The sequence below is a fragment of the Pelobates fuscus genome, chromosome 2 (genome assembly GCF_036172605.1).
Source record: "Pelobates fuscus isolate aPelFus1 chromosome 2, aPelFus1.pri, whole genome shotgun sequence".
In the NCBI taxonomy this organism is placed as follows: domain Eukaryota; kingdom Metazoa; phylum Chordata; class Amphibia; order Anura; family Pelobatidae; genus Pelobates; species Pelobates fuscus.
In genome coordinates this window covers 112,467,877-112,493,187 of record NC_086318.1, presented here as the reverse complement: position 1 = coordinate 112,493,187, position 25,311 = coordinate 112,467,877, and the positions used below count along the sequence as shown (strand labels likewise).

The window sequence follows — 25,311 nt, the reverse complement described above, 5'->3', positions numbered from 1 at the left end:
GCAGTTCTGCCCCATTGGCCTCACACAGGCGGCCGGGCTGTTGTTGGAAGTTCAACGACAGCCAATGCAAGTGGGGAGCAACATGTTGTTTTAAACACGAATGCTCCCATTGCGGTGGTGCCCACTCAGAATCCCACTGCTTTAAGCAGGGTAAGTCTGGGGACAAAGGTGACGTGAGGACTAAGGGCGAAGACGCCAGTGGCCGTGGATGTGATGCGCCCCTGGCTCGGCCGTTATAGGAACCGCCGGGCCGCGGGGTTGCTGCTGGAGGGGTTTACCCAGGGGTTTTGGATTCCCTTCTCGGAGCGCCCCTCCTCCGGGGCAGTCAGGAACTTGAAGTCAGTGTTTGATTTTCCTAATATGGTCCTCGAAAAGCTCCGGAAGGAGGTTTCCCTAGGGCGGGTGGCGGGGCCGTTTGAGGCCCCTCTATTGTCCAACTTGCGGGTGTTTCCCTTGGGGGTGGTGCCCAAGAAGGAGGCGGGGAAATTTCGCCTGATTCACCATTTGTCGTACCCTCGCGGGGGCTCGGTAAATGATGACATCTCTGCCGAGCTGTGTTGGGTGTCTTATGCTTCCTTTGACGCGGCAGTACACATGGTCAGGGCGGCGGGTCCCGGAGCATTGCTGGCAAAGGCGGACGTGGAATCAGCATTTCGCTTGTTGCCAGTGCACCCCAATTGCCATCACCTTCTCGCTTCTTGCCAGTGCACCCCGATTGCCATCACCTTCTTGGTTGTTGTTTCCAGGGCCAGTACTATGTGGATATGTGCCTCCCGATGGGGTGCTCCATATCCTGCTTTTACTTCGAGTGCTTCAGCACTTTCCTGGAATGGGTGGTGCGGCAGGAGTCGGGGTTCGACTCGCTGCTGCATTACCTTGACGACTTCCTGTGTGTGGGACCTGCGCATTCTCCGGCATGTGGGAGCCTGCTCACCACGGTGGAAAGGGTGTTTGGGCGCTTCGGGGTTCCCCTCACGCACGATAAGACTGTGGGGCCGGTAACGTGCCTTAGCTTCCTAAGCATCGAGATAGATTCGGTGGCCATGCAGTGCCGGCTGCCCCTAGACAAGGTGGAAGGGTTGCGCTGGGACGTGGCGGTAGCACTGGGCTTGCGGAAGATACAGCTATGCCAGCTGCAATCGCTGTTGGGGAAGTTGAACTTCGCATGCAGGATCATGCCCATGGGGCGGATTTTTAGCAGGCGCCTAGTGGCCGCGACCACTGGAGTGGCGAGGATTTGGACGTCTGGGCAGGGCCGGCGCTACCTGTTAGGCGGACTAGGCAGCCGCCTAGTGCGCCCCTTGGGAAGGGGCGCCGCCAGGAGCTCAGCGCTCCCTCACTGTAGCGTGGCCGAGCCCTGTATGGTCCGCCGGTACAGGGAGCATCTGTCTCCTGTACCCGGCCGGACTAACAGGAAGTGAACACTGAGTGTGCACTTCCTGTTAGTCCGGCCGGGTACAGGAAACAAAAGCTCCCTGTACTCGGCCGGACCATACAGAGCTCGGCCACGCTACAACAGAGGTAGGGGAGGGAGGGAGGGGAAAGAAAGAAACAGGGAGGGAGGGAGGGAGGGGGAAGAAAGACACAGGGAGTAAGGGAGGGAGGGGGAAGAAAGAATCAGGGAGGGAGGGAGGGAGGGAGGGGGAAGAAAGAAACAGGGAGGGAGGGAGGGGGAAGAAAGAAACAGGGAGGGAGGGAGGGGGAAGAAAGAAACAGGAAGGGAGGGAGGGGGAAGAAAGAAACAGGGAGGTAGGGAGGGGGAATAAAGAAACAGGGAGGGAGGGGGAAGAAAGAAACAGGGAGGGAGGGGGAAGAAAGAAACAGGGAGGGAGGGGAGGAGAGCGAGGGAGGGGGAAGAAAGAAACAGGGAGGGAGGGGGAAGAAAGAAACAGGGAGGGAGGGGAGGAGAGGGAGGGAGGGGGAAGAAAGAAACAGGGAGGGAGGGAGGGGGAAGAAAGAAACAGGGAGGGAGGGGGAATAAAGAAACTGACATGGGGGAGGAGGGGAAAAAGAAACTGACAGGGAGGGGGGAGAAAGAAACTGACAGGGGGAGGGGGGAGACAGAAACTAACAGGGAGGTGGGAGAAAGAAACTAACACGGAGGGGGGGGGAAGAAACTAACGGGGGGAAAACTAACAGGGAGGTGGGGGAAAGAAACTAACAGGGAGGGGGGAAAGAAACTAACAGGGAGGTGGGAGAAAGAAACTAACAGGGGGGAAGAAACTAACGGGGGGAACTAACAGGGAGGTGGGGGGAAAGAAACTAACAGGGAGGGGGAGAAAGAAATTGACAGGGGGGAAGACTTTGACAGGGAGGGGAATTGACGGGGAGAGAGAAAGTGACAGGGAGGGGGGAGTGACAGGGGAGGGAGGGGGAGTGACAGGGGAAGGAGGGGAATGAGAGTAACAAGGGAGGGGGGAGAAGAGAGTGACAAGGAAGGGGGGAGAGATTGACATCCATCACACACACACACAATCACACACAATGCACCCCTTACACACAAAGACAATGAACCCCTTGCACACAGAAAAACACACAATGCATTACACACACAATGCATCCCTTACACACAGAGAAACATACAATGCATTCCTTACACACACTTAATGCACCCCTTACACACACTCAAAGCACCCCTTACAGACTCACACACTTCATCCCTTACATACACAGAAACACACCTTGCAAAACACATACAAACACAGATTCACACAATGCATTCCTTACACACAAATCAGGACATCCCCTACACACTCCACCCCCTGTGAACAAACTCATTGGTGAAACATGAAGGTGGACCCTGGGACCCAGACCTTGAGCTGTGTAAAGGGCCCCAAAAAAATGGAGCTGCTTCCCGTTCACCCAGAACATTGATTTTTGTGACCACAGTTACAAACAGCCTCCAGAGATCATGTTCTACACCAGACCAGTGGAGCCAGACTGCAGCTAGAGCCCATCATCATCCTCATCTGGTTGTAAGTAGGCAATCTAGCATATTATTCGTGGCACTAATCTCTAATTTACCTCACATTAAAGAAACACTATAGTCCCCAGAACCACTGCAGCTAAATGTAGTGGTTCTGGTGTCTATAGCCTGTCCCTGTAGGCCTTTTAATGTAAACACGGCGGCACTGCAGCACTGCAGCACTAGCGTTAGTTAACATGGCAGGTCATATGGGTGGGGCATTGTGATGTCACAGGGGGGGGCGGCAAACTTTACTTTTGCCTAGGGCGGCAAAAATCCTTGCACCGGCCCTGCATCTGGGGTACGTTCTTGGCGGATTATAATGGGAGGTCGTATTGGCAAGTGCAAGAGGTGTCCGGTGCGGATCTCCAACACGGACGCGGCGGGTTCCGTCGGCTTTGGGGCAATACTGGGGTCGCGCTGGTGTGCTGACACTTGGCCTGGGGACTGGTACGCCTCTGGCCTGACTAAGAATCTGGCTTTCCTTGAACTTTTCCCCATTGTGGTGGCGTTGGAGCTCTGGGGTCTATTAACCAGCTCTCTGCCTCCTCCCCGCCAGTGGTTCCTTTGCTCCAACGCCTGGTGCTACGGTGCCTGTGCCTTAACGTGTCTTGTAGGGCGCTGCATGTTCCGGGGGTTCACAATGTAATTGCGGATGCTCTCTCTTGTTCGCAGTGGTCGGAGTTCCGGGCAGCTGCGCCCCACGCAGACAAGGATGGGTGCCGGTGTCCGGTGGAACTATGGTCCCTGGGCTCGACAGGCTGATGGACCTGGTTCGAGGGTCTGTATCGAGTTCCACTTGGGCCAGATACTCGAAGGTATGGGCGGAATGGCTCGAGTGGGAGACAGGTCTGGGGGTTTTCCAGGATACGCCTGCTCGATTGCGGGGTTTGTTGCGGCTATTGAACACTTGGGTGTCGGCGGGCATGTCGCCTTCGGCGGTGTCCTCGCGCCTGGCTGGGCTGAGTTTTTTCTTTAAACTGCAAGGGTGGGGGGACGTGACCAAGGAGTTTGTGGTGAGGCAGGCGGTTAAGCGGCAGCGTAGGGGTAGGGTTATGGTGGATACCTGGAGGCCGGTGTCGGGGGTGCTCCTGGCGCAATTGTGCCACGTGCTCCCACAGGTGTGCTTTTCAGACTTCCAGGTGCGGCTTTTTCGCTTGGCCTTTTCGTTTGCTTTCTTTGGGGCCTTGAGGATTGGGGAGTTGGTGTGTCCAAGCAGGGCAACCATTGGGGGAATCCTCTTCTCGGATGTCAGGGATGGGCCGGGCTGGGTCTCCTTTAAGATTCGCCTCTCCAAGATGGACGTGTTTGGTAAAGGTAAGTGGGTTCAGCTGGCAGCTGCCCCAAGGTTGGCCACCCAGTTCTGTCCTTCCGGTGTTTTTGTGAAGTTCGCCCTGCACTGGCTGGCCCCCTGCTAGTGCACGAGGATGGGAGCTTCCTCTCCCATTTTCAGTTTGTCAGGGTGTTTCGGCTGGGGTTGGCTGCGTTGGGCGTGGAGGGTGCGGAGTTTGGAGGGCACTCCTTCCAAATTGGCGCAGCGACGGAGGCTTCTCGGCTGGGTATGCCGGATCTGGAGGTACAGCGAATTGAGAGGTGGGAATCCAGGAGGTATGTCTCTTATGTGCGTCCAGCCGGCCTCCTGAGCTAGACTGTTTTGTTTTCCTCCCTAGGTCTGGTCCCCTACAAGGTCTGGTTGATTGGCCACTCCTATATCCACTGGGTGCGGCAGAGAGCAGCAGTCCAGCCAGGGGGGAGCGTCTCGGTCTCACGCCAGTAACTGCGGAGGTACGGTGGTTCGGGGTCAGAGGCATGAGGTGGGTCCGGCTCCTCCCTGACTTGGTCAGGCTTTCCCGCTTGCTTGGGGCTCCATCGGTGTTGATTATCCATCTGGGGGGGTAACGATCTGGGGACCGTGCCCGTGGGTGGCCTGGTGGATATGGTCGGGAGGGACTTGTCCCAGATCTTAATCTTGTTCCCCGACGTATCCTTGATTTGGTCGGAGGTAGTTGCGAGGAATTTTTGGCGGCAGGCCCACAGCCAGAGTGCGCTGGAGGGCAGCCGCAAGAAGTTTGATCGGCGGATTGCGAAGTTTGTAACGGGGATTGGGGGAATCTCGATACTGCACCAGGTTTTTGAAAAAGATGCGGCACATTTTTTCCGACCAGATGGGGTGCATCTGTCGGAGGTCGGGCTCGACCTGTATAACTTGGCGCTTCAAGAAGCTTTGGAACAGGCCATGGCGGGTTTCGGTGGGGGCCCCCGCTGATTTTAGGCTTTAAAAAGCGGGGTTTGTGGCGTGGCATATCCTTGCCAAATAAGGGAAGGTAGATTAAATGAAAAGTGGGATAATGGCCGGGTTTCATCCTCCCCCTGTCTCTTATGGTGAACCTGGAGGAGGTACCAGGTTGGACGTGTCCCCACTGGGTTGTAAGTCGACCGGTGGGGAGCATTATGGTTGGGCCCCACCGAGCGGAAAACCGGCTGGTGGGGAGCCCTGAAAAGGAAGAGGTTTTATTATGCCTAGGGGGAGGTGAGAGCCTTGGGGAAGTTAGATTGGCAAGGACGGTTTCTTGATTACTGTATGACTGTATAAAAAGTGTTTATGTTAATTTATTATGTTATATGTTTAAGGAGTTATACAGTATTTGGTGATGTTAATAAATGCTGTGGCCTGTTTTTCCCAAGTAGTTGTCTGTTGTTATTTGAAGAGGTAAGTTATGTTTTTTATGGGGGGATGAGGGGAATGCTATCCAATGCCCGCTACGTACATACAAGGATTGCCATTGCTGTTCTGCTGCTGTCCTACATTCTGCTGGATCTCTCTGGAAATATCTGCAGTTACAGAAGTCACTCAAAGGTACTGTCTCCAGAGATTGCTTCAGGATTCTCCCTTATAACTGTACCTGGGTAGCGCTACCTACACCTAAGGGCCCCAACGTTGTGCACATAATTTACCTGCAGGTACCTAGAAGCTTAACTGTTCAGATGTAGTTATTAATGTTATTAAGAGAAGTTTGTTGTCTGCATTCCTGCTGCTAAAGACTCTTGTGACTGTGTTTAACATAACCAGGGACTGCATTGTTATTTCTGCTGTTATATGTGTATCTCTTTAACCACAATACAGTGTGTATTTCCATGTCTGTATTTATTTCATGTCTCTGAGTTATTAAGAGGAGGGTACTCATCTACTCAGTGGGGTGGGTTCCCCATAAATAGAAGTTGCACTGAGTGGAGGCACTGTGTCAGAACAAGATGTCCCGATCTCCCAACTATAGCAGAGGCTCAGGATCCCTGTCAGCGACAAAAGAAGGTGTAACTGCTGCTAGCTACGGCTTGTTGCCAGGAGCAGGGCAAAAAAGGGTTACATTACCATTAATGTGTCTCTAAATTTTCATTGGATAGACTGTGCTCACTTACAAGGTTATTCACTAAAGTCTAAATTGCTCAGAACCGAATGGGGCAAAATCAGAGTGCAAAATCTGAACATTGTTGATGGAATTCATCAATGTCTGGATTTTGTAATACAGGTCCCGAACAGACCTAAATTTAGTCCAGATTTCAGCTGGGCCAATACCCGCTTAATGGCTGAAATCTGGGCCGAATGCGACAAATCCAGGCTGGAAGATTTAAAAAATCTGAATGGTTTGCCCACTAGCAGCCAGCAGGCAAACTGTGAAAATCCCTTGACAGTGCTTGTTAGCCTGCCACCACATTAAAAAAGTTTAAAAATATATATATATAATTTAATAACAATCCTATGGAGGGCTGTAGATTGGTTTGGACTAATGTTACAGAATTGGTCGGACTGACCAAATCCTGACTGCTATTAGCTTTAGTAGATCCAAGAATTGCCAATGAGGTTGGTCAGACAAAATCCGATGTTTATTGAATAGCACTGTTAAACTTGCCTACAAAACATATGGTAAATGACTGGCTTTGGCTAAACCAGTGATGGGAAAAGTGATGTGGGAAGTTATTGGAGTAATATGGTATGATTGATTACAAAATGTTGGTAATTCATTTTTGATGGGTGAAACATTTTCATTTACTTCATAATTAGAATTTGGAATTCACAGCTATTTGCCGAACAAATCAATTAATTAATTGACGAATGCAACAAATGCACATCACAGTCTATGATTTGAGAGTTGTCCACTTTCAAATGATAGATTGTGATGGAGGCCACATTTTTTACTTTTATTAATGGAAAATATGATTTCTCCTTCAGAAATACTGTAAATGTATTTATTCATTATATATTTCTGTGCATATAGTGTGCTCATATTTAGTGCACAACTAGGCATAGACAGCCTGAAAACGTAATCTGCCTGTCTGATAGCTCTGACGGTCTGTCTTCTAACTAATATCCAGCCGTAATCCAGTCTTCCTTTTTCTAGGAATGACAGGGTTCAATTAAGGGCTGCAGATTGAAAGCAGCGTGTGTTGCCTGGGAGTGTAACTCTCATTTATCTGGGGCAGACTGGGCATGTAATGTTCAGTTTGAAAAAGAGTGAAATATAAGAAATGCATAAAGATGAAGCATCTATTACTGTTAATATATGCTATCTCAAAGGTTTGTAGACATTGATCTTTAGTCTTATGTATTATAATGATGTTATGTACCAAAACAGTTTACTTATCCTATCCTAGTTTCTTTATATTTAGTACAAGTTGTCCTCCATGGTTGCCATAATAACTTTGTACAGCCAAATGTAACTGGTGAGCCAGAGAGTCTCCTGAGCTCACTTTCCCAGAAGTTTGTGTGCATAGATTGGTGCTGTCCACTTCTCACCAACAATGTGTTCCATTATTTACATGTAGGAATGTTTATCAAAAACCAAACTAAGTGAGTTGGTACTTAAAAACAAATATATAAATCCCTCTCCCTCCACTAGTGACTACCTAAGAACAAAAAAGAAATACTGTGAGATAAAAATTGAAACCACACTTAAACAAAGTTATAATTAGAAAATTATGAATATGTACAAATATAATGAAGAAAAAAGTATCCAATCCTTCTGTAAAATCAAAAGCAAACATGCGTATACAAAGCCGCGAATGGCTCTAGATCAAGTGAGTGGTTTTAACAGTTCTCTATTATCATTTGTTTTTCCAATCTGATTGCACTGTGTAGATCTCTTTTTTCTTTTTATCAGAATTGAATAAAATCAATCTGTTCAAGTACATTTGGTAGTAGGTTTCCAGAATGGTTGTATATACTGCGTCCTAATATTTGTATATTTTTCTACTTTTATCACACAATATTTTGTTTTTATTATATAGGAATCTCACCAGCACTTCCAAAGAAAGCAGTTTGTAATCCTCATTAAAATAAACACACCCTTGTCTAGACCCAAACTCCATTGCTAGATATGGACCTATTTCGAAAGATGTTTTTCTCTGTAATGATATCGTGAAACATTGAATGGGAAAACAATTGAAAACTTGCACGTCATGCAACAACATGTGTAGCTCACCCTTGGCTTGGCTTTTTTAAAATAAATCTCAACCATGTCTTGCAGAGTCAATGCCTTCTTGACATGTACAAATAATTCAGTTTTGTCCAACAAGCACAATTATCTGCCAATATTCTGGCAGTCAGGAAGCGGTTAAAACTATCTCCATGCTACACCCATCTTTGTGCCAGGATAGGTTTAGGTTTAGTGCTGCCCTTCTTATTTCTTTAAATTCTTCTATTCCCCCTCTCTATTCATCGGGAGTTTTGTCCTATGCAATTCCCTTCTGCCGCATAAAGCTGCTATCCTTTCTCTAAACAAGCCTTACTCTTCTTACCTTACCTTATATCCCATGCACTCCTTCTTTTCCATCCAAAATCTCACAGGCCATTCCCTCCCTGTTAGTGACATTTACCTGGGAAACTAGGCTTCTTCCATCCCTGTCAGCATTACTGATGCTTCTCTCTCCTTAACTACATCTCTTACAGTCACTGGCTGCCTGTGTCCATTTGACCATTGATGGATTACAGACATTTGCCCAGACACACTTCAACTCAACTAAATTAATAGGATGAGGCCTCTATTATTGACCTTTTTTTACCTATACTATCCATAATGAGTTTGCTGCCAGGAACCTTCCCAATAAACTGGAGAATTTAGTGGACTGACACACCATAGTTAGCGCTAAAGGCACGTCTTGGAATGCCTAAATCAAGCTTGCTCCTACCCTCTATATACCTCTTGTTCCCCAATCTTTACTAGGGGAGCCTACACCATAGACAATTGATTTACATTTTTATTTTTTTTACTTTTTTAACATTTATTCTATTGGCTAACCACTACTGATTAGATTTGTGTGTATTACATTATATTATATGACTCCTACTACATATTCAGCCTGCACATAATGTGAAAAGATACTTTATAATATGTTTAGCATTTGCCATTCTATAATTCTTGTTCTTAAGTGCTCCGTAGACTCTGTCCATAACCAAACACAGATGTCATCCATATGTCGTCGAAATGGGAATTCCACAAGTTCTACTACAGTTTGTTATTTCTTTCACATAGAAACGTGCATGCAAAAGCGGCAAAAATAATATCTACATTCAAGTGATATGCGTAAATAAACTAGCATGAAAAGAGAACATTTTTGGACGTTATTTAGCAATGGTTTATTACTAGAGTGAATGCAATATCAAAGAGTTCTAAATTGTTCAATCATGTTCATTGTTCATTTTGTTTAAATGTTCATCAATATGTTCGTTCTCTGCTATTCCTTGTGTTTCTTAATCAGTTATTTCCTATTTTTCTATTTCATGTTGAGATCGGGGTAAAAGTGAGAATAACCCTTTCTAAGCCAGATGGATACAATCCCAGGAACTTAAAAAATTCCGAGAACATGTTGCCTTTGCAAATCTTCTCAGGCTTTAGCAGGGATTTTGTTTAACGTTAATACATAACATTAGTAATCTCTCTGCACTGTTTACTTTACATTTAAGGATTACTAGGGCTTGAAGTGTCCCAATGCAGTACACTAATTCCATCTAATTTTCAGCTTGTGTTAAATTCCTATCAGTACTAAAGGATTTTCTGGGTTTCGATACTGCATAAGCAGACATGGGTGGGTTGTCTCATTAGATACAGCTTAGCTTTATAATACTCTACAGTAGCATATTAAAAAAAATAATAATCATTAAAATGTATATATATATTTAAATTGCTAAATTTGTCACTGTGTTGAAACAGGAAAGTAACTTAATATTAGAGTAATTTAACATTTAATTGTTTAATTCTATTTATACTAAGGAAAAGGGTATATAGCATGACAAATTTGTAAAAACATAGACTATGCAATTGCATTACATAATACATCTATAAGCCCTTGCATAACACGTTAAAATACTGAACGAAATGCTTTCTGGGTGTTGTTAAACATATAGCCATAAAAGTCCAAAATAATAAAATATTAATTGTCCACGTGTTGTAAATCTGGAGCTGTGAAAGTGTTTCCTTTGTTGGCAACAGTCCTAAATCCACAAAGTAACGCAAGACCACACAGGCCACTGGTATAAAACAGACCCATTATTATGAACTAAAGCAGTACCAAAGCAGAATTACACCTACACACACTGTCAGTGAAAAATGAAATGTGAGAAATCCAAAAAGTCAAGCTTGTGGATGGAATGATTCAAATAAAGTGTATCACTCCATTCTAACCCCAAGCGGTAATCTATAGTACACTGAATGAAGCCTTTGTATTACATGAGTGAGTCTGCATCACTACAGTTATCTTATTATATTAAAAAACAACCAAAAGTACATTGACAGAGAAAGCCGTTTCTGCTATATATAACATTGCCATCAAGCATGGATCTGTGTGACATCGGATATTTGGAACCTCCTCATAATGTGATATTCTGGTGATAAGTGCTTGTGGTTCTATCTCAATATCACAATCTCCCATGTATAACCAGTGTAGATTCAGATCAGGAGCATCTGAGTATGCAAAATCACACTACATGCATATGGATCTATTAACTACATGAATATAGGTCTATTAACTGGTAGACATCCACTGAGGACAGACTTGGAGCTGCAATGTAAACCTTGCAGTTTCTAGGGACGGCAGTGTTTTACATTGCAGCACTAAATGCAATAGGGACACTGCACCCAGACCACTTCAATTAGCTAAAATGGTCTGGGTGCCTATAGTGTCCCTTTAAGTGTCTGTCTAGGATCTCCATGACTGTTAGGTGATGGTAGGTAATTTTGGGTCTATGACGTGTAGCTGCTGCATTTGTATAGCTCCACCATGATCATACATAACTGATCAATGCACAGTAGCTAAATAGTAATAATAGCTGTATGTTTACATTACCTGTTGTTTTTTTATAATGCTTACCTTGAAATTATCTACCTTTGGTCAAACCTACTGGTGGCTTTTCTCACTACTATCTCCTGCATCTGGCCTGCACACATAACATTTTCACACTACTTTGGCATAAAGGACATGCAACTCATAAATAACTGACAATCGCCTTGTTTTGCTCCAAGTATATCACTGAGAAAATTTGTGAGAAAAAAACTGTAACATTGGGTAATCTGTATCGTCAGAACATACATAGGTGGTTTAGAATGTTTTGTAAAAGTGGAAGTGTGAGCAATTATTCAAGTCCTAAAATGAGTATGTGTGTTTATGGGAAATACATAATGCTGATTAATGATTTCACACAGTGTGTGCGGGTTTTATCTTGTAGGTAATAGCCTGCTGCTGCGTGTGCTCCCATCACTGTATGACATGCAGCCCCATCCAATAAACCACTGCTTGGGAGAACTGATTTCCCAGATGCCTCAGTTAGACGAAGGCGAACAGCATCATATGCTAAAATTATTACAAGAAGTTGCGAAAAGAAAACAACCCAAGGTAATAGCATTTAACTAATCCTGCTGGGTTCCTTGACAGTGATTTTATGTGTTGTGCCAGGGCTTGCACTTTATTAAGCTTTTCCTAACAACCCATTATATTTGTGTGTACTTTCAATAACAAAGAATGGACCGAATCCCAGGTGACTGACGGAATCCAGCAACAGAAATAAAATAATCCAATGCGTAAATAGAATGAAATGTACAAAACAGTGGTAACAGATTACATGTACTATTATCCAAAGCACACAGGATTATTCTCCAAACTCCATATTTCAAAAACAAATGGCAAAATGAAAGCAAAAATAGCCAAATTGTGAGACTAGCTTAGTTGGAGATTGTTGCCTAAATTGTCCATTCAGATTTCAAGTTATTATAATTCAGGGTTATTTAGAATTTTTTTTTTTAATTTGCCTGAACTGAAACCTCTCAGAGTTGATTGGAACAAACATTTCTTCAAATATATCCGAAATCAGTGTTCCGCAACTGGTGTGCCAAGGCTGCACTGTGCTAGCTGTGCTTTCCAGAGCCGGCCTGTGCATGGTTCCCATGGGGACTTATAAAGTATGTTAAAATACCATTGAAGAGGGGCAGGGCCTGAACGCAGAAGCGAGCGGTCGCAAAACCCAAGAGCTCCGGTACACAGCCAAGAAAACATGGCTTTTTAGCCATCTTACCCGCAGCCATCAGGTCCTGGGGAACCCCCACACAACGCCTAACTACCATGGGGTGGAAAAATAAAAAACAAAGACCTGATAAGCCTAACCTAAGGTTGATGGTCGGCGACTTATGACGCCAGGCGCAGGGCACGACAGGACCTAAAATAGCCGCCCTCTCTGACTGCGGATCCGACTTCTTGGATGATTTTGTTGGCGGAATGGAGGAATTGAGTAGTGAGACTGCAGGGGCATGATCCATACACCAAAACTGCTTCATTAACCCCTTAAGGACCAAACTTCTGGAATAAAAGGGAATCATGACATGTCACACATGTCATGTGTCCTTAAGGGGTTAAAGGGACACTCCAGGCACCCAGACCACTTCTGTCCATTGGAGTGGTCTGGGTGCCAACTTTTACCACCCTTAACCCTGCAAGTGTAATTATTGCAGTTTTTATAAACTGCAATTATTACCTTGCAGGGTTAAGTCCTCCTCTAGTGGTTGTCTATCAGATAGCCATTAGAGGGAATTCGGGGGTTCTTAAAACCCGAAAACGATGCTGGACGTCCACACACTATGCATGAGGACCTCCAGCGTCGCCAGAATCCCCATAGGAAAGCATTGAAAGCTATTGCCGCGCATGCGCATTAGGTCTCCCCCGCCGGCTGACGTCGGTGGGGGAGGAGCGTGGGCGGAGTCTGACCCAGTGCCAAGGGACATCGGCGCTGGATTAAGGTAAGTCACTATGGGCTGGGGGGCGGGGAGTACAGGATCCTGCAGTGCCAGGAAAACTGATATGTTTTCCTGGCACTGGAAAGTCTCTTTAATCCCTTAAGGACCAAACCTCTGGAATAAAAGGGAATCATGACATGTCACACATGTCATGTGTCCTTAAGGGGTTAAGCTAAAGTTTAGGTGACTGTAGTGTCCCTTTAATGTACTCCAGAAAGTCAAATGTTGTTTTTTTTGCCATAGGCAACTTCGGATGATCAGCATATATTGGTTGCAATGACAATCTTTATAACTAACTTGATTTAAATGAATGAGAACTTTAAGCTTTCTGTTATTCTAGCTTGCTTGTCCATAAACTCTTGAATGGTGATTTATTAGAAAGTATAATGTATTTGCCGTTGAACATTTTATTGTTATCTTGGACTTGAAACCTTGCTTTGATATGATTTTTCCATACCCCTCCACACACTGGGACCTGACCTTGGTATTCAGGGCCGGCCTTAGGTGTTCAGGCGCCCTGTGCGAAACAATCTTGTGGCGCCCCCCCCCCACCCTCACCCGTCTCTGCTTGGACCCCTTCAAACTATTTTAGGAGCATTCACAATCTGTCACCTCCACCCCCTTCTACAAAACCCCTGCACCTCTTAACCAAAACCCCTGGCCAGATCTTCACCAAGCCCCTGGCCACCCCTTCCCCTTCATCAATGCCCTGGCCATCCCTTCATCAAACTCCTAGCCACCCCTTGCCCTTCATCAATCCCCTCCCACCCTATCAATTCCTGCCACCCCTTCATCAGTCCCCTGCCCCTCTCATCAATTCCCTCCCACCCTTTTCTCAGCCCTCTGCCCCTATTCATCAGCCCCCTGACCCCCTCATCAATCCCCTCCCACCCCTTTAACAGCCATCTGCCCCATTCATCAGTCCCCTGACCCCCTCATAAATCCCCTCCCACCCCTTTAACAGCCCTCTGCCCCATTCATCAGTCCCCTGACTCCCCCCTTTTATCAGCCCTCTGCCCCCATTCATCAGCCCCCTGACCCCCTCATAAATCCCCTCCCACCCCTTTAACAGCCCTCTGCCCCATTCATCAGTCCCCTGACTCCCCCCTTTTATCAGCCCTCTGCCCCCATTCATCAGCCCCCTGACCCCCTCATAAATCCCCTCCCACCCCTTTAACAGCCCTCTGCCCCATTCATAAGTCCCCTGACTCCCCCCTTTTATCAGCCCTCTGCCCCCATTCATCAGCCCCCTGACCCCCTCATCAATCCCCTCCCACCCATTTATCACCCACCTGCCCCCCTTTAATCAGCCCCATGCCCCCCTTTTCAATTTTCTGCCACCCTTTATGAATCCCCTGCCAATTAATCCAATCCATGCCACCCCTTCATCAATCCCCTGCCCCCCTTAATTAAATTCCTGCACGCCTTCAACAAAACCTATTTAATACAAAAGAAAAAAAAAAAGAACAGTCACTCACAGTAAAGGCTGCTGCTCCCTGGACTGAGCTGTCTCCGCCGATTGAAGAGCACCGGGCGCCGCCTTCACTCACTGAATTGGATCCTTCCGCGGCTCCCTCTGATGACAGAGCACGTCGACGTCACGCAAGTACGCGGCGTAACGCCCCCACGCTCCTCCTCCACACTCCACACAGAAGTGGATTCCCGGCCGCTGCTCTCTGCTCATAATTTGCAAGTCAAGTGCAAAGCAGCATTTTGCACTTGACTTGCTCTTCACTTGAAATACATAACTCGGCCGGCCTGCGAGCTGTGTTGGCCGCCCGGCGCCCCTGTTGCCATGGCGCCCTGTGCGACCGCACAGCTCGCACACCCCTAAGGCCGGCCCTGTTGGTATTCTCTGACTAAACAGTCAAAGTAATCTAGTGTGTATATGAACTCACCCTGCCCTGATCTTACAATGCTTCCTATCTGATAGATCTCATTCTCTCACATCTTTAAAAAATTACATAATGATTCAAATTCAGCTTGTGTTAAGTTTGTATAACTTCATTAACTACCTTAGGCAATTTTTCCTAGCGTACTACTTTTGGGATTACCTCCTACAAAGAAACACAGCCTGAAGTGCACCCCTTTTGACACTTCATCCATTGTATCTTTCATCTAATTATATAAAGTGAACGGTGAAACAAATTCAACCGTGATCCTGGCAGCTCCAAAATATTACTTATTTTTGTTAATATATTACTTGCTATTCTCCAGCTTATTTAGTTAAGAATGAACAATTGATTTATTTTGAAAAAGTAGTGGTTTTAAGCTGCACTCGCTAATGTCAGCATTGCTCCAGCATATCTGTTTTTCTCATATCTGCGCTAAAGGAATGAGTCCCCAACTTCATATCCAGACAGTAGTGTTTGAATGAAGGAACCCTTAGCAAATATTGAGGATTGTTTTGTTGTAAAAAAATAATATTACTTTTAATTGCGAATTCATTAATTGCTGATTTAACGGATGTTGTGTGAATATATCTTATGTCTGAGAAGTACAGTGGATTAACCTCAGCATCATAGACGCAGAGGGTGGGAGGCATGGGTGGATAGATTACCCAAATAATCTTGTAGAAGGAAGTGAGGCATCAAATCCTCCCCCAGTCATGTCCCTTTTAAGTATATTGGCTGACGCATACATACAGTAATATGAGCGAGGCCGGGAACTTAAAGGGTAAATGTCACCATAACACCATTGAATTAAACACTGATAGTCATGTACAACTTGCATTAACCTTTTTTTTTTACGAGAAGCTCTGTTTTCTTTTGACTTTATATTAAAAATGTTGCAAATAACATCATACTCCAGTTCAGACAAGGCAAAGCCAGGGCAAACATTGCAAATGAGTTAAAATAGAAAAATAGTTTCTCTTTTTTTTCTCTTGTTGATATGCTTTCTTTATGCTGACTGTCAGGTTCAAAGGACAGAGCTCATGACAATGATTGTCAGGGAGGCACCCATTTACAGATTTAAAGAGTCGTGGATTTTTACATTTAATTTTATTTTTCACACCTCACAAATACATATCAGTTAAACGCATGGATAAATAGTAAAAAAGTATAATATTAAAAATTAAAAAAGGAAGTGAAACTTTCCCTAGTGACATGTTCAACTTACTTATCTTCATACAACCACACGTGCTATGATGGGTCCAAGGTTTATATCATTTTATGAGAGATTTGTTGGTTGCAGACAGCTGTACAGGCTGTGCAGGCTGATGATGCTTTATTTTCCTCCCTGGCCATTGTGGAGCAGCCTTAATATGAAGGTACCTTCCCTCTGAATTGGAGCTGCAGCCCCACAAAGACCTCAATGGAGCAGGGACGCAGGTAAATCAATACAACTAGAACATGTGAGGTAGGACGATATTGAATGTAAGGCCATATCTAAATGAATTAGGGAGCTTAATGTCTTTTGATGGCTCCCTTCAATGATATTAAGTGGCCCCAAGACCGGTCATACTTACTCTATTCATGTTGTGTCTGTCCCACGCAGTCTTCATTCATAGTGCCACCATAGTACCTTTTGCAAGATGGAGGTCACAGGAAATCTCCTTCTCCGACCTTGCTAGGGCCTGAACTTTAACCTGATGAGGACTTCTGGGGGTTTACATCACTGTGTTGACTCTTGGGATCCCACAAGAGTTAACACAGAACTGATGTTGTGACCCTACAGGAACTGACACAGTGCTGGAGGAAGGTGCCAACTTTTGTGAACCTGCAAATTATAAATAAGAAAACCAGATGAACACAGGGCCCGACACACGGTCAGGCCTCAAAATATTACCACCACTATACAGGGAGTGCAGAATTATTAGGCAAATGAGTATTTTGACCACATCATCCTCTTTATGCATGTTGTCTTACTCCAAGCTGTATAGGCTCGAAAGCCTACTACCAATTAAGCATATTAGGTGATGTGCATCTCTGTAATGAGAAGGGGTGTGGTCTAATGACATCAACACCATATATCAGGTGTGCATAATTATTAGGCAACTTCCTTTCCTTTGGCAAAATGGGTCAAAAGAAGGACTTGGCAGGCTCAGAAAAGTCAAAAATAGTGAGATATCTTGCAGAGGGATGCAGCACTCTTAAAATTGCAAAGCTTCTGAAGCGTGATCATCGAACAATCAAGCGTTTCATTCAAAATAGTCAACAGGGTCGCAAGAAGCGTGTGGAAAAACCAAGACGCAAAATAACTGCCCATGAACTGAGAAAAGTCAAGCGTGCAGCTGCCAAGATGCCACTTGCCACCAGTTTGGCCATATTTCAGAGCTGCAACATCACTGGAGTGCCCAAAAGCACAAGGTGTGCAATACTCAGAGACATGGCCAAGGTAAGAAAGGCTGAAAGACGACCACCACTGAACAAGACACACAAGCTGAAACGTCAAGACTGGGCCAAGAAATATCTCAAGACTGATTTTTCTAAGGTTTTATGGACTGATGAAATGAGAGCGCGTCTTGATGGGCCAGATGGATGGGCCCGTGGCTGGATTGGTAAAGGGCAGAGAGCTCCAGCTCGACTCAGACGCCAGCAAGGTGGAGGTGGAGTACTGGTTTGGGCTGGTATCATCAAAGATGAGCTTTTGGGGCCTTTTCGGGTTGAGGATGGAGTCAAGCTCAACTCCCAGTCCTACTGCCAGTTTCTGGAAGACACCTTCTTCAAGCAGTGGTACAGGAAGAAGTCTGCATCCTTCAATAAAAACATGATTTTCATGCAGGACAATGCTCCATCACACGCGTCCAAGTACTCCACAGCGTGGCTGGCAAGAAAGGGTATAAAAGAAAAAAATCTAATGACATGGCCTCCTTGTTCACCTGATCTGAACCCCATTGAGAACCTGTGGTCCATCATCAAATGTGAGATTTACAAGGAGGGAAAACAGTGCACCTCTCTGAACAGTGTCTGGGAGGCTGTGGTTGCTGCTGCACGCAATGTTGATGGTGAACAGATCAAAACACTGACAGAATCCATGGATGGCAGGCTTTTGAGTGTCCTTGCAAAGAAAGGTGGCTATATTGGTCACTGATTTGTTTTTGTTTTGTTTTTGAATGTCAGAAATGTATATTTGTGAATGTTGAGATGTTATATTGGTTTCACTGGTAAAAATAAATAATTGAAATGGGTATATATTTGTTTTTTGTTAAGTTGCCTAATAATTATGCACAGTAATAGTCACCTGCACACACAGATATCCCCCTAAAATAGCTATAACTAAAAACAAACTAAAAACTACTTCCAAAAATATTCAGCTTTGATATTTGATAAGTTTTTTGGGTTCATTGAGAACATGGTTGTTGTTCAATAATAAAATGAATCCTCAAAAATACAACTTGCCTAATAATTCTGCACTCCCTGTATTATCATTCCGGAAGGTAAACAAAACAAATTACTTTAGTTGAGTCTTCATTAAAAAAAAACAAATAAACAAAAAAAACAAAGTGAATGGATCAAGAATGTTTATATTTTAAATATTTTCCTATACATTTCTGTTGAGAAAATTAAAATTCTCTCTAGGAAAGCATTGATTCAGGGCGTTCATTACACATTATAGAGGCACATAACAGACCACACAGCTAATTCTAACATGAAGCAATGGTTTAACAATTATTGGTGTTTGATTGAGTGTCACCTTTTTATCTTGAATTATAACTAACACTAAGTTGAAAGTGATATTCCTTAGTGGAAGAAGGTTTCAATAAATAAAGATTAAGTACCTATTTATTAAATAGTCAAAGTGCAAACTGCTTCCATCGAGGTCAACATTTGAACTAAATCTCCTTTATTTACTTCAGTGGTCAGTGTACAGAGTGTGCTATTTATATGGGATAATCTAAATTACTAGCGTGCATTGACACCCATTATAACTGTTGGAAGACCGAACAACCATTTTACAATTTTGAATTACCCTTTTCTTTTTAAATGTTAATTCAATCTGGCAGCACTGAGATATGAGAAAAGTATTAAAACAGATTGTTCCAATTAGACTTATCAATCACTGTATTGCGAAAACCCACACCGAAATAAGTGACTGGTGAGTGCAGCTATTTTATAACGCGGGGTAGATCCAATGCAAACAGTTTGTAGAAATTATCCAAAAATATTAAATTATGTCATAAAGAAAAACAGTGAGGAATGAGCATTAAAAATAAACTTCCAAATTAAATGATTATGGTAAAACATTGCTATTTACTCTATAATAGCATAAGTATGTTTTAAAATGTAGGGGCATACCCTTTTCCTATTTAATATTGAAGAAGATACATTTGTTTCATTTTGTAATGCACATATTTCGTAGCACTTTTTTATTTTATTCACTTATTTTTTGGTATTCAAATTCCAAACAGGATCTTTGTAAAGATTCTGCATGTTAATCCAAAACGTCAAGTTCACAAAGTCATAACTCACTAGATCTTCTAGAAGATGAAATACTTTAGTATCTGCCCATCCCATTTATATTCTTATCTTGCCCATAGTACTGCACAATAGTCTACACAGTATCCACACCACTAAGGAAGCAAACACTTCACTGACATCTCACACGTTCTAAAATCTAGAGTAGGGTAGGCAACCTTTGGAATGCTACATGTTTGGTTATATCTCCCTTATACTTTGCCAGCATTATAGCTATAAAAGCATCATGGGAGATGTAGTCATCTGGAGTGCTAAAGGTTGTCTACCCCTGATCTAGGTTATGATCACACAAAGTGGGGAGGAGGAAAGAGGGAAACTATACACAATGTTTTTTTTTTGTTTTTTTCCATTTTTTTTGGTATATTTTTCCAAATCACTTTTACATAAATGAAAGAGGTTAAAGGGACACTATAGTTACCAAAATAACTTTAGCTTAATGAAGCAGTTTTGGTGTATAAATCATGCCCCTGCAGTCTCACTGCTCCATTCTCTGCCATTTAGGAGTTAAATCACTTTGTTTATGAACCCTAGTCACACCTCCATGCATGTGACTTGCACAGCCTTCCTAAACACTTCCTGTAAAGAGTCATCTATAGTGTATCCTTCCTTTATTGCAAGTTCTGTTTAATTTAGATTTTCCTATCCCCTGCTATGTTAATTGCTTGCTAGACCGTGCAAGAGCCTCCTGTATGTGATTAAAGTTTAATCTACAGAGAAAGAGATACAGTTGTTTGAGGTAAATTACATCTGATTGAAAGTGAAACCAGTTTTCTTTCATGCAGGCTGTGTCAATTATAGCAAGGGGAAGTGTGACAAGGGCTGCATAAATAGAAACAAAGTGATTTAACTCCTAAATGGCAGAGAATTGAGCAGTGACACCTGAGAAGCATGATCTATACACTAAAACTGCTTCATAAAGCTAAAGTTGGTTAGGTGACTATAGTGTTCCTTTAAGTTGCCACCAACATTATTGTGAAAATAAAAGCGAAAACAACATTTCCTCCTGGGACCATTAACCATTTGTTAATGTGGCTATTTTGCTCTCCATATTTTTGGCTTCTTGCATCTGCATCCCCTCTCTTCCCCTTCATTTTTACACTTGATGACTCTACAAAGAAATTGCAGTGACCCAAATATAACCTTAAAACAAATGTATTAAATAAACATGATTACATTTAAGTAGTAATACTAATTATTGACAGAGCCAATGTATTCATTTACTTTATAACTTTTATTATAAATATCCAAACAAAAGAATGCCACTGTTCTCTTGTTAGATTGTGAACGACACAAAAAAGATAATTACAGCCTTTATTTAATATTGTTGGATATGCTTTTAAAATGACTGAATCTTTTGAAAAATATTTTCATTTAGCAATATTTTGATAGTTTTTGATATATTGATATATTTTTTATGTATGGTATATTTTTTATCTTTCACTATTTGGAAGGAGTGGGGGGTAACATGTTAGAAAAGTTTATCTAAAAATAATAAATCATTTGAAAAGCTTATCCAAAAATATTAAATTAAGGCCTAAATTAGAGCTGTTAGTTTTATTCATTCCATGTGTCAAATATCATCCAGATTTAATGGCTAAATACAGCTTTCCACGTGCCATACTATACAATTACACCACTAGAGATCATTACCAGTCAGAGAGAAATATTTTCTATAACATTGTTTCAAAACCAGCTTCTTGGAATAAAATAGCTCTAGACTGCTGATTTATACTGAAAATAAAGGTACCCCATGCTACTGAGTTTATATAAACTGGGAAGTATTTGTTGAGATTCTTGTGGTCATTAAATGACAATGCAGAATTCCCATACTCCCTTAGAAAGAGTGTTGATACTAGTCACTCAAGAACACTTTCAGAAACAAGGAACTAGTTCAACATAGCTGTCACTAGTTCATCAGACGGCAAAGTGATACAACTGAATGTAGTTAATCTTGGCATAAGTGCCTTGTATCATGTTCCGCAATAAATCATGTGTTTGAATCGAATTTTTTTTTTACACTGTGTTACACTATAAATGTGCACATGGCAGTTATTTGAATCACCATATCTGATTTACAGAAAGTGGTTTTATTCTTAAATGTAAAAAATAGATGTAAAGCAAAACTGTATTCCTAAAATTAGAGGGGCCCTGTCCCTAATTACTGGAGTGGGCCCTATTTGGGTGCAATAAAAAATAATATAATAAAGGTTTTACTTACCTTTTTCTAGCACTGAGACTCCTTAGATACTACTGTCCTCTCCTTCTTCCACAACATCATCCTCTGGCGATGGTCCCGTGCAATGCTCCTCATAGAGGAGTACTGAAGACCTGAAGCACTTATGTGGCTGTGATGTCAATGCTTTTCATAGAAAAGTGTTAAATTCTACATTATGTCTGAAGACTAAGCTTAATGTCCTTCTTGTCATGAGCAGTGGGCTCAGGTACTCTTCTGACCCGCAGATTATTCCTCCTTCCTGGTTATCAATGTCTTCTAGCTTTCTATGCACGGTGGCAAGTGTGGGGGAGTGATATGATTGTTGGTCTTGCAAAGTAATATGAGAGTCTGATGCCTCTCTGTCTTCCTTGAAAGTTTGGACTTGTGTCCAAATTGCTGGACATCATTACTAATGGTGAGTATTTTTTCGCTGAACCTCTCCTACAGCTTAGTCAGCATATTGGCTAAATTTGCCTTGGAGGGTAGTTGACGAAGCAGGGTCCGAAGATCAGCCTCACAGACCGATGTGTCTAAGGCCGTCGGACTGTGTGGCAGGCTTGTGTGTAGATGTAAGATGAGGCATGTGACTGAGTGAAACACTCTAGAATGTAGACTTAACATGGTAGCAACAGTATTGATTAAGTAAGTAGATGTATGCATGTTTTAATTTATTGCAGTAAAATTATAAGCACTAAATGTCACATAGAACTGCAGGCTAATAACAGTGACCATACGAAGCAATCACAAAGAGCCAGTAACAGTGGTACATATATGTAAAAATGCCTGAACCACTTGAGCAATGTTCTGATGCTCTAAGTAACTTGAGTGAGAGCCTAGAAGTGGGATATTTATTCTTCTAGAATTTTTTTGTGTAAAAAGATACTTTAATTTTTGTTTTGTTCTCTTTATGCTGATAAGCATATGTCAGAAATAAGAAGAATTGGAAGTGATATATAAGTATTCCTGATCTTTATGTGTATAAGTAAACACGGTCATTGTTATTTACTAAAGTGAGAATTCAAAATTAATTCACAGTGAATTCCGAAATGTACGCCAAAGAAGTTAAAGCAGAATCTTCCAAATTCAGCTATTTTAACCTTAAATTAATTTTGAAGTCACTATTAAGCCTGACTTTAGTGAATAATCCTGTGTTATTGGAAAGCAATGCGTGCAATGCTTATTGCTTGAATTATTGATACAGTTGCAACATTGCCTTGCTAAGTGCAATGGAATCCCTCTGACATTACATTCTATTTCATTTGTTTTTGAACTTAAGCGATCAGTAAACTGCCTGATGTTTTTGATCAGAACAAGTTACCATATACTTTAAGTGCTTTTCCACAACTTATAGAAACCAATGACTAATAAATGGCCCTGAGTGGAAAATAACCATGTATACCTTTGAATATCTAATTGTGATTAATCATTGCTTATTCACTCATAAAAAAGACGACAAAATCCATTATCAATAGCCTGGTAATATTGTATATACATTGCTTTCACCAAAGAGTTAGCCAATATGAGGGATATTGTGATATTTTCATTTTACGTACGCGAGGTAGCTATTGGTAGCAGAGTACTATTCTATGTGAATAAATTATAATCGAAAAAGCTAAGAATTCAAATAAAATAAATAAAACTCAAAATATATTTGCAAGTGGTATTTATATATATATATATATATATATATATATATATATATATATATATATATATATATATATATATATAAAACTAAATTGCCCCAAAAGGCACCACAGACCCATCCTCAATTTGCGATTTTTTCAGGCCCATATCAAAATTCTAACGGTAAAAACTAAAATGGTTGGTTATCTTATATGGCACTATAGCTTTACAGGATAGTAGTGATACCGGAGAAACTGACGGAAGCCAAGCACAGAGAGATGGACACAGGTTTCTTCAGGAAGGAAGAGATTCTTTATTGGATCACCGATCGGGACTCAGAGGGACTAGCGTCACTAAAATACAGCAAGTTCTGAGTCCCGGACAATAGTGCAGGCTCCTTATATAGGCACATAACTCCTCCCATATTAAGCTCCACCCGCACATTCTCTTGACCAATCAATACAAATAAGAATTAACTTCCTGCTTGACCGCATGGCTTGTCCAGCACAATGGAGGAGGGGAATACTACATCCTGTATCCTTGCACATGCTCCGTACACTACTGATCGTATCTTGCCTCGTGCAACCAACTGATCGATACGTCAGCATATGCACGTACACATGCCACGTGGTAATCTCGGCCTACTAAATTTATTTTTACCGAGATTCCACCACATTCCCCCCTTTGATGCCTCTTGATATTTCACAATTACTTGAGGCATCACTTAACCTTGGTTTGCATACACCGCAAGTTACCTTGAACCAGACCAGACTTATCTTATGATGTGAATCTTCAACACTCATCTTCCTGCATTGGTTCTCCCTGATCTAGAGCCTTATACTTATAAACCGCCATTATCTGTGCAGCAGCCTTCCTCTCTGCTATATTTTCTATCAGGCTTTGCACAGACCTAACTACTAAGGGTATAAGACACGGCAGGAGTAGACACAACATTAAAATCAGTAGGACTCCACCTACCACTGCCTTAAGCCCTCCAAACCACTCATACCAGCTACCAAACCAACTACTTGGATTATACCCTTTCCATACCTGAGTAGGCACATGCGCTAGTTTAACCATATGGCTGGTAAGCTCAGCTATTGCTTGCCCTTCGTCATCTATTTGAAGACAGCAATTGCTCAGGTTAAACTTCCCACATACACCTCCCTCTACTGCCAAAAGGTAATCCAAGGCTAATCTATTTTGGTAGACTGCTGTCCTCATCCTGGTGTTATGCTTCGCTAGAAGATTGAGCGCTTGTGATGTCTCGTTGGTGATAATCTCAACCACCGCCTGTAATCTTATAATTCGGTTGAGCATATAAATAGGGGTTCTATAACCAAAGGTACCATCTTCTGCCCACGTGGCTGGCCCATAATAATCTATGATACGCTGGGGAGGCCATTCATCATCTTCCCAGGCGCCTATCTCTATGGGCCCCCTTTTCTTCCTATGATTCACATCATACACTTTAACACCTAAAGTCTCACCTGTTTCAATCGGTAACAAGAAGAAGGATGGTTTGAGCATACCCAACACACATGCCCCTTCCCAGTCCTGTGGCAACTCCGAATAGGCTTTCTTACCACAGATCCAGTACAAATTTGCTGGGGCTCTCCAGGTAGATGTGATGGATAAATCAAACCACACATCCTTTAAATTGGCGTATCTAGCAAACGGGTTAGATGGTTCTGAGACATTTGAAGCCGACCACCAAGTTGTATTCTTTGTATCATCATCATAAGCTTTTTGCCCTAGACAAGTTAATTCTCCTACAGAAGTGTTATACATTATTCCTTTCCTTGCTATGCA

The 25,311-nt window shown here is 42.9% G+C and overlaps 1 protein-coding gene across 1 annotated transcript in view; it reads left to right on the top strand.

Annotated features, from left to right (window-relative positions):
• The window catches only part of VEPH1 (ventricular zone expressed PH domain containing 1), a 446,092-nt gene that overhangs the window by 98,754 nt on the left and 322,027 nt on the right, over window positions 1–25,311 (top strand). The window contains exon 5 of the mRNA XM_063442580.1: window positions 11,682–11,848. Coding sequence (XP_063298650.1) covers window positions 11,682–11,848 — 167 coding nt within the window. The remainder of the gene's footprint in view (window positions 1–11,681; window positions 11,849–25,311) is intronic.